A 10,411-nucleotide genomic window follows, 5' to 3' on the forward strand; every position below is an offset into this window, starting at 1 on the left:
TCTAGTTCATCATCTGTTTTCCAAGTCTGAATTGTGTACAGGCTATTCTACCATAGTCAAATGCGTAAAACATGTGCGCCGATACTGTTTGATTTAACGCGCAATCTCGCGATCGATCTCAACAAATTTCCCTGACTTTCAGCTTCTTTTTTCAAAATTCCCCGACCATATCACGACTTTTTTTAAACGAATGAAAAATCCCCAGTTCACCCGATTTTCAGGACGTCAGTGGCTACACTAACCCAGCCCTATCACGTACCGAAATTCGGTTAAAACCTTTTTAGAAATTAATGCGTCTTACCTTCATCCATTGTGACTGTTTGGATATCCGACGCGCAGCAGCAGTTTCTGATATATTACTACAAATATCACGCTGATAATTCCTGAAAGATATGAGAGAGAGGGAGAGGGACGTACTGTGATTAGATCGAGAGAACATGTGAAAACAATGAGTGTGGGTTTTACCCCCGACAGCAGTTAACCACAACGAACCACATAGCAACACCCACACGATAGATAGATCGAGTATGTACCGCTTATAGAACAACATCCTGTGAATAACTGTTAGCAAATACTAGAGAGAGATGATGATGTGGACGGGAATGATATTCATTTTTCATAAACCTAGATGATATATCAATCACGCCATGTACACACAAGTTAGCTATCATCAACAACCCTAGATGTGTCTTGTTTTTGCGAAGATCATTCTCAAATGGGCAGGGATTCGAACCTGATGGTATCGAGATTGCCACGGCCAGTGTTTTCAATAAGAAATTAACAAGCCAGGTCCCTTTGAAAAACAGGAGGGTCCCATAATACGTCACAGTCCCTGAAACGAAAGCTAGTTTGAAAAAACAGGCAGGTCCTTTACAAACGACAGACGGGTCTGGGACCTGGCTCTTATTGAAAACACTGCACGGTACGAAACCCTGCCACAATAGACCGAGTGCGCAGCTTAGATGATGTCATTAAGAGCCAATCAAAGATCCAGTTTTATTTTAGCCCACATAATTCTTCCATGAAATTTACCTCAGCGATTATACAACCAGCAATCTGATTGGTGCCGCAAGATTTCGGCCAATTGTGACTAAGCTACGCATGTACCTGCGCACCCGGTCTAGTGTGGCAGGGGTTCGTGCCGTGGCTGAGTTTAGCCATCAGGTTCGAATCCCTGCCGAGGCAGGAAGTCAAACGGGTGGCAGGCTATGAACAATGCGTTACCTAGAGAGTGACAGACAATTCAATTGTCATCAAAATTAAGACAATTATTAGGAATAGTACGATAACCTGTACACTCAAACGTGGTGAACGGATAATCAGATAAAAACCCACTTTCTACAGATTAAAAGAATTTAAAAACAAGAATTAATTTATTCAATCTAAAATATATAATAAACACGTTTCGATCTCACCCTAGAGATCATCGTCAGGTGTTACGATGATCTCTATGATGATCTCTATGACGATGATCACACTTAAAGATGATTTCTAGGGTGAGATCGAAACGTCGTGTATTCTATATATTTTAGATTGAATAAATAAATTTCTTGTTTTTAAATTCTTTTAATCTGTAGATAGTCGGTTTTTATCTTATTATTAGGAATAAAGCCTTATATTCGAAATCGAAGAAAATTCATAATATTTCGAGAGACCGTTCTCTGTTTTTCCGTGACATTTCCGTAGCCGCCCATACAGAACGAAAACAATAAACGAAAATTGAAAATTTCCATATAGCTTTTCATGGGCACTGGAAAAAAATTCACATTTTCAAATATTCAACAAACCTGTAGAAATCCTGGGAGAGTTGATTGTTCGGATTTGATAGAGGGAGGACACACAGAGGGGGGACTGAGGTTGATAGATGATAATGAACAGGGGAGGGGGAGGGGGTATTAACTAGTAAATTGATGGATTAGATACAAGTTTATCAGATTATCATATAAACCTCACTGCGTAGCTGTTTTTGTAATGCATTTCACGGTAACTTCGCTATCCGGTTCAAACAGCCAGTGCGCTCTGTATCTGTACCCTCACATTTCATACAACATTAATAACTTTGCATATATAATTTCATTTCATTGGATGGAATTGATTTTTAGATTTTCAAATCATCTCCAGCACTTTCGAGTGTTAATTAGTCAGCACTAAGTGAAATTCATAAGATATACGAGATGAGCGGTTTTTGTAGTTCAAAGCAGTTAATTCTTTTATGACTCTTAGGGCCGAATTGATTTATTAATCGTAATTCTGAAAGGAGAAATTTTTGTGAAAAACTGCCGACGATCTAAACTAGCCAGTCTTTAAATCTACGCTGCCTGTCTTAGAAGCGTGACTAAGACACTTCTTCCGACGGCGCCGCTATCAAAGAAAGCCTTCTACTCGGCAGTCTAAACAACACTTTAATTTATAGTCCTTGCCAAGTCTGGGGAATATAACCACTAGTCTCTCGGTAGCAGCAGCAGCAGCACCTGAGAGCAAGGTATAGTTTATGGGCTAATTAACGACAAGGTTGCTACTAGCAACCACTCATAGTACGCGTCGTAGCAAAGATCCATCTCGGAAAATTAGAGGAAAAAACAAAAATAGTTATTCTGAAAATATCGCAGCAAGAGACAGCAGTATTTCACAAACTCTTACTCGGTATTTGACACCAACCCGGGGTAGAATTTTACCAGTCTCAACTTTACCACAGTAAGAGACAGAGTCTACTGTATTTCACAAACTCTTACTCAGTATTTGACACCAACCCGGGGTAGAATTTTACCGGTCTCAGCTTTACCGCAGTAAGAGACAGAATCTACTGTATTTCACAAACTCTTACTCAGTATTTGACACCAACTCGGGGTAGAATTTTACCGGTCTCAACTTTACCGCAGTAAGAGACAGAATCTACTGTATTTCACAAACTCTTACTCAGTATTTGACACCAATTCTGGGTAGAATTTTACCGGTCTCAACTTGACCACAGTAAGAGACAGAGTCTACTGTATTTCACAAACTCTTACTCAGTATTTGACACCAACTCGGGGTAGAATTTTACCGGTCTCAATTTAACCACAGTAAGAGACAGAGTCTACTGTATTTCACAAACTCTTACTCAGTATTTGACACCAACTCGGGGTAGAATTTTACCAGTCTCAACTTTACCGCAGTAAGAGACAGAGTCTACTGTATTTCACAAACTCTTACTCAGTATTTGACACCAACTTGGGGTAGAATTTTACCGGTCTCAACTTTACCGCAGTAAGAGACAGAGTCTACTGTATTTCACAAACTCTTACTCAGTATTTGACACCAACTCGGGGTAGAATTTTACCGGTCTTAACTTTACCGCAGTAAGAGACAGAGTCTACTGTATTTCACAAACTCTTACTCAGTATTTGACACCAACTCGGGGTAGAATTTTACCAGTTTCAACTTTACCGCAGAAGGAGACAAGAGTCTACTGTATTTCACAGACTCTTACTCAGTATTTGACACCAACTCGGGGTAGAATTTTACCGGTCTCAACTTTACCGCAGTAAGAGACAGAGTCTAATGTATTTCACAAACTCATACTTAAGACCAACCCTTTAGAAATAACAAGCTCATGACAGACCATAAATTAACACTCAAGAAAAATAGTAGAAAATTCTCAACCATATAGGCCTAAAGTTGTTCTTTTTTGGTTCTTCAGGAGAGATATATCAAGCTAAAAAAATAAGCACATATCAAATCAATAGTATTGATATGATACGAATGTCATTGATCTGATTTCTAACTGCAGTTCATCGCACGACATGCAAATTATGACCTTTGAGTAAATTATTAATTACTTCCTTATCATCAATCTAGCTCATCAAATTCCATATCAGTCCGGACCAAATTTTCCACCGCAATTAGACGGTCATCCTTATTACCGAGATGAACCGAGATGAAATTAAATATAACATATTTATTTATTCCTTATCGATTTTTACAATTGAAATCATATTATATCAGTAATAAATGCCTGCTGGAGTCATATTTTACATATTTCGTCGGATATTTTTGTAGAAAAATAACTTTTAACTTTACCGAGATGAGATGATCGATCAATCAAATTCAATGAAATTTTATTGCTAACCGAGTTAACGTATTTGAAGTCAAAATTTTTTTAAAATAAAAAATATGTAAAATATGACTCTAGGAGGTATTTATTACTGCTATAACATGATTACAAGTGTTAAAATCGATAAGGAATAAATAAATATGTTATATTTAATTTCATCTCGGTTGATCTCGGTTCATCTCGGTAAAATACGCCATCTCAGTAATAAGGATGACCCCAATTAGAAGTCATCGAAACCAACCCAAAAATCCAGACTCGGCCAATTGTGACCAGAAAGACAATCTAAATGACGACTTACACTTAGTAAATTGAATTAGAAGTAGAAATAGGGACTCAAAGATTTTGAGGGGTGACATAACATAAGATCTTTGTTTGGAACCCCCTACAACAGCAGAGGGCTGTTAACTCAGAGTCAAATCTTAACTCACAACTGTGGAACTGGGTCCGGATCTACAGACTGACTTTTCTGAGAAGAGACGAGTTGATACTGATGAGCTAAAAGGAATTCACTCTGTAGTTACCTGACTTGAGTGGCTGCCACCTGTCATACCTCTCTCACCCAAATTGCTGCCTTACCCTCCAAAAGTTCTTTAAAAAAAATCACACACCTGTTTGGGTTTTTGGCAATCCAGATAATTCAATACCGAAAATCCGTGCATTATTTCATAGAGTAAATAAAATGAAGATTTGAATTTACATTGATTCTGATGTTTACGCGTCGATTTCTAAAGTTTTTCGTTATTCCCGAATTTCTAAAATATCCCAATCCCTAAAAACTCACCTGGATTCGACTTGAACTCGTCTTAAAATCCTCTCCGTTAACTATAACTCCTCAAAACGATCCGAAATTAGAGTTTTTAGGAACCGCAGCGGTAACTCCCAACTAATTTGGACTTGTGTTCACTGCGCCTGCGCCGAACTGGCTGACCGGTCGCTGACACCTGTTGTTAAGTCTTAGTTCGCGTTGACACCGCTAGACAGCAGCACTGCCATATTGAACTGTTAATTTTCAATTTCCTTCTAATATCTCGATAAAAGCAATGGATTTCTCTAATTTCTGAATCGTATTTTCTTTATCGCACCGAAAATTGGGTCTGTGATGAATAACCGCATCTGCCAATCTCTGCCGTATATGAACTAACAGCAGTCAACTGGGCTGTGTTTACAAGTCAAGTTCGAATCCCGACCTAAAACATTAGTCTTAACGGAGAGTATTTCAACAATGAGGTTATATATATGCTTTATGTTTCCAAAACCTAAATATGTATATTAAATTTATTGGAAAGAACCGTTCATTTTCTTGGCAATATACATTTTTTTAAATTTTAGAAAATGACAACAGCAATCGGTCTTGCTGAAATCCGTATTCACCGATAGCTTTTCGTTCCAGCATTCGCATATTTCAAGAAATAATTCAGACAGTTTTCAAACGAAAAATGAGTATTTTATGGGCGTGTGAAGCGCGCAACTCTTGCTGGTTATTATGCACTCTTCGCTCATAATACGGGACGACTCACATTCGTCTACTTTGTGTGAATACGCGACATTGTTTTACCATTTGAGATAGCGTTTCGGGAGGAATCGACATCGTGTAGATATAACCGCAGATTCAGGATCAACTGCGGACCCACGGGAACTAATTGTCTGCTAGCGGTAACGGTTGGATTATCGTGGAATCCTGGTCAAAACATACTATTTTACGCGCGTAGGTAGACGACTATTCTGGTATATAAACGCGCGCCGACTCTTGACTTGTCATTAGTCCGCAGAACTCGGCCGTTATGTGTACGCGTCTTGGCTTGTTATTGAAAATTACAAATAAACCTTGTAAACTGGGAAAATAAGCGATTATAGCGATGGATGTTGATCAGTTTAAAGTTCCGAGTGATATATCAGTGGTTAGAGTCAGTGTTAGCGATGATGAGAGGGTGGATGTCGTGGGGGTCGGGGATCGAAGCCCCGATGACGAGCTGCCCTCGTCGGGCGGGGACGAGGCCACCGAACCGGGCGGCGTATCGAGCGCGAACGGTCGCAATAAAAAGCGACATCGGCGCGGTAAACACAAAGGAGGTAGCAAACACGCGAAAAAGTGGCGACCGTATAATAAACTGACCTGGGAGGAGCGTAAGGAGCTTGACGATAAGGAGTCGAAGCGCGCGACTCTGAAACGGGAGGAGCGATTCCTTCACGGGCACCCGGTTGCTCCTTATAACACCACGCAGTTTCTGATGGACGAGCATAGCAAAAACGAGAACATTTCACCATTCGTGAAAAATGACGTTCCCGAAGTGACTGCTGCTCCTTTGGAGTTGGGAGCCGGTGGCGAGGACTCCTCCGATAGCGCCGGAGGGGTAGGGACAGGAGCAGACGACGAGGATACGTTCTTGAGGAACGATTTCAGCGAAACGTACGAGAATATTCACGCCGAACGTTTGCAGGCCATGTCGAAACAGGAGCTGATACAAGACTATTTAGACTTGGAGGTGAAAGTCGAACGGCTGGAGAACCGAGTTAAAGACTTGGAGGAGCGACAGGAGAAACAGTTGAGGTTTACGTGTTGCGAACTGAAGGAGAACGTTCTGTTCAGACCGGACAATTCGCTGTTGAAACTTTTGAAAGACGAAATCGAACATTTAAAAGGGGATAATGAAAAGTTACGCAAAGATAACAGTCAATTATCTCAAACTACGAAATCGTGATTTGATTTCGGAATAGTTACAGTTGGACCCGCTTTAAAAGTCGTCGCGTGAGACTTATCCAAAATGATGATAACTTTTAACACTTAGGAAATGTGAATCAATTAAGAAATTCAAATTAGGATTCAATTAGAAATAGAGTTGAACCGACTCTCGACTTACTCAGTGCACTGGATCGGATTTATACGAATTTGGACTTCAAAAAAAACGACTTTATGCGACGATTTAAATCCGGGTTTGACTGTACAGTTCAGGCAGAATTCTCTGCCGAAAATGAAAAATGTTTAAAACGTTTTTGAAAGTCTTGAAAAGGGCAGCTCTTTTAATATTTTATCAGAACAGTCGTTTGGTGAATTAGGCCAATTATTGAGATAATCGTTAGTGTATTATTATTATAGTGTTTCTCGAAATCATTGGACGTTTTAGGGTTTAAAAATGATACAATGGAAGCAATTGATTTCACAGTAAGTAAAATTCTGATTAAAACTTCGTGATTCTTGTATTAGTGTACCGGATGAAATTAAATTACAGTTACATGTTTTGAGCTTTACGAATCGACATCTAAAAACACTGGGCTGGAAGCGTTTGAATTAAATTATTCGAGGTGGCGTTAGATTTGAATATTAAGTTATTGATTTTGTAACCGATAAGGCGTTCGCTCTTTGTAACGATTTTGCCGTCTCTGTTTTGATGACGACTGCCGATGTCGAAACATATGGTGACCCGATTTCGCTATTTATAAATAACCCGGTTCTGTGTTTTAAGTAAAAAAGGCGAACTAGTTTCTTTGGGTCGAGTTACTCGATGTGATAGGGGTTCGAAGGGTATTTTTAGAATAAAGCTTGACAAAAAATACACATGAAAAAAAAATAGGATCATATTATATTGAAGGATTTATTGTTTTGAAAATAATATCGAAATTCAAAAATACGCAAAAAAATATATACACGTATCGAGAGTTATGAGTGCATTTAACGGGATTTATTAGGAAAAGTGGAAATTGAAAAAAAAATATTTCTGACCCAAAAACGGTGTTAAATTTCTGTGCTCTTTGTGAGGGTTCTGCGGCAGTGCTGCTGCTGCTGCTGCTGCTGCTGTCAGCTTTTTCACTTGTTACAATGAAATTTTGAATTGTATTCGTCATGTTTTTTGTTCACACAATGTTACTGTCTAGTTCGAATGATGCCTTTCAGTGCGTATAACGATAATAAATGCATATATTATTTTTTAATGAATATCATTAGTTGTTGTTTTGGTGGACTTTTCGTGAAGAATGGTGTTCGCGTTTTGTCGGATAGATGGCGCATGGGTCGTGCTCGGGAGCTGTGGATTTTTGTTGACTAGACTTCGGTCTTCTTACCAATTATCTCAACGTTGAGATAATTGCTCATAGGGTCTTGTGATTCTCGTAACGGTAACCTATTTATTACACATAGACTTTCGGACCTATTACCTCTCGGTTGGCAAGAGCGGAGCCAGGAAGGTGGGAGAACAGGGTAGAAGGGCACAAAAATTAATCACCAAGGTCCATGGCGAGCGCCAAAAGTGTGCAGCCACCAAAGGGGATTTGGGGGCCCCAGAAAATGTGTGTTCTCCCAGGTTATTTGATGGCTGATGATGTTTGATTTGTCATGAGGAAAAAATTCATATTTCTTAATAGAGTTTTTAAAAACTTTCCTGACAAAAATTTTGAGGGCACCGAACATTTTGGAAGAACCTGATCCCAAATCTGAATGGGTGTCGATCATTTGCCGGTGTTAATGATTATACATTTCACACCCGAATTTGTGCTGTTGGAATAAAACTTTATAGAGTACCTTTCAGTTTCGTGGAGCTTACTACGGAACCTTCGTTAGAGACCCGGTTGCACAGATCAGGCCTGAGTTCAGTAAAACTTAATTTTAACTCCATTTATTAAGATGTGTACTAATTTCAACTAGAGTTAAATGTCCGTCCAGGATTCACCCCGGTGATAAACCGACGGTCCGTGCAGCAGATGCTCCCCCTCTCCTCATCTCTTTGTCTCTGCTCAATGAGCGGCGCGGCGACTCATATGCCGAGAGGAAGGGGTTAAAATCGATACGGCTTACAACCGCGGGATACAATGAAAAATCAATACTCATTTCCTATACCCCTATATATTATTATCTAAACTCAACGATAATTCGTCGATAGATTAATGTTTTCCGTCCATATTGTCGGAAATAATTCTCCAGCCACGTATTTTGATAAGCACCGTCAATCCACATTTCGGATTTTGCGAGAGCTCGAATAGAAAGTCAAGTTGTTGGCCGCGCGGCGACAAAAACTGTTAATGTCGTCATTCTGGATCCGTTCCACACAGCTGTGAGTTAGAGTAACTTAACTCCGAGTCAAAAAATTAGTTCATTTTCAATGAGTAAAAACTCTGATTTTCAAAGGCGTCGTCATCCTAGCCTTTTCAATGATAAGAAATGCAGTTGTGTCAGACAAGGTTCCAAAATTGGCCCTGGATCCACTCCTGGTCGAAATACTATAATTTGAAGAACATATATCCTCTTTTGTCTGCACACAGTAATTTAAACTGGAAAATACAGATTGGGTTTAAAAATTGGGGCAACCAGTAAATTGACCACAGACCCGACCATCTTATACTGCATAGAATTGTGTAATTGAAATTCAAAAATAGAGATGACTTCAGTAATGTGACGACTTATCCTTATCACGTTGCCCTTTTACAAAATTGGGATTCGAAGAAAGAGACGATTGTGACGAACAGTAATCGCAAATACAAAATTGAGACACTCAAAACAGATTCAGCAATGTGACGACATTTCCAAATGATGACTTCAATTACAAATTGAGACTAGTGACGACTTCGTAATCTAGAAACTTATCCAAACGATGACTTACACTTAGTATAAAAATGAATTAGAAATACAAATTGGAACCCTCAAAAATAGAGACTACTTTTCTGAAGGATGACTCAAAACCGAGTCCGATAACTGCTTTTACCATGACTTACACTTAGTATAAAAATGAATTAGAAATACAAATTGGAACCCTCAAAAATAGAGACTACTTTTCTGAAGGATGACTCAAAACCGAGTCCGATAACTGCTTTTACCATGACTTACACTTAGTATAAAAATGAATTAGAAATACAAATTGGAACCCTCAAAAATAGAGACTACTTTTCTGAAGGATGACTCAAAACCGAGTCCGATAACTGCTTTTACCATGACTTACACTTAGTATAAAAATGAATTAGAAATACAAATTGGAACCCTCAAAAATAGAGACTACTTTTCTGAAGGATGACTCAAAACCGAGTTCGATAACTGGTTTTCTTAATATATACATGTAAACCCGAATTTCTAATTTCCCCACGATGCGCCTAGTGACGGCGGGTTTTTGAAGACCTCTTCATGAATAAAGTAGGTCTATGCTACTACACAACCGAGCCTACGCACTAGATCGATAAACAGATGTGAAAAATATGATGACAACAGCGCGAGTTTTTTTTTCATTGATAAATTTCATCGATCAGAAACAACCAACGAACTGGAATCTGCATCTGTTCAGAGAGAGAGAGATAGAGACCGCTCCTAGATCCCAGCTGACACTATACACACCGCGACGA

At 39.1% G+C, this 10,411-nt stretch overlaps 2 protein-coding genes across 3 annotated transcripts in view; one reads left to right on the forward strand and one right to left on the reverse strand.

Moving 5' to 3' along the window:
- The window catches only part of LOC141906767 (uncharacterized), a 34,032-nt gene extending 29,034 nt beyond the window's left edge, over positions 1-4,998 (reverse strand). For both annotated transcript variants that reach the window (XM_074796127.1, XM_074796126.1), the window contains exons 1-2: positions 4,875-4,998; positions 302-383 (exon numbers count right to left, since the gene is read on the reverse strand). In XM_074796127.1, coding sequence (XP_074652228.1) covers positions 302-311 — 10 coding nt within the window. In that variant the 5' untranslated portion in view covers positions 312-383; positions 4,875-4,998. The remainder of the gene's footprint in view (positions 1-301; positions 384-4,874) is intronic.
- Positions 4,999-5,864: 866 nt separating this feature from the next.
- Positions 5,865-7,999, forward strand: LOC141906771 (protein HEXIM1-like). The gene has a single exon (XM_074796133.1). It carries the CDS (start codon positions 5,950-5,952, stop codon positions 6,790-6,792), a length of 843 nt encoding a protein of 280 aa, XP_074652234.1. The 5' UTR covers positions 5,865-5,949; the 3' UTR covers positions 6,793-7,999.
- The last annotated feature ends 2,412 nt before the right edge of the window (positions 8,000-10,411 follow it).

The sequence above is a fragment of the Tubulanus polymorphus genome, chromosome 6 (assembly GCF_964204645.1).
Source record: "Tubulanus polymorphus chromosome 6, tnTubPoly1.2, whole genome shotgun sequence".
Lineage (NCBI taxonomy): Eukaryota > Metazoa > Nemertea > Palaeonemertea > Tubulaniformes > Tubulanidae > Tubulanus > Tubulanus polymorphus.

Bases quoted from the DNA above. Each gene is read 5' to 3' on its own strand.
- LOC141906771 (XM_074796133.1), top strand. From the start codon at position 5,950: ATGGATGTTGATCAGTTTAAAGTTCCGAGTGATATATCAGTGGTTAGA.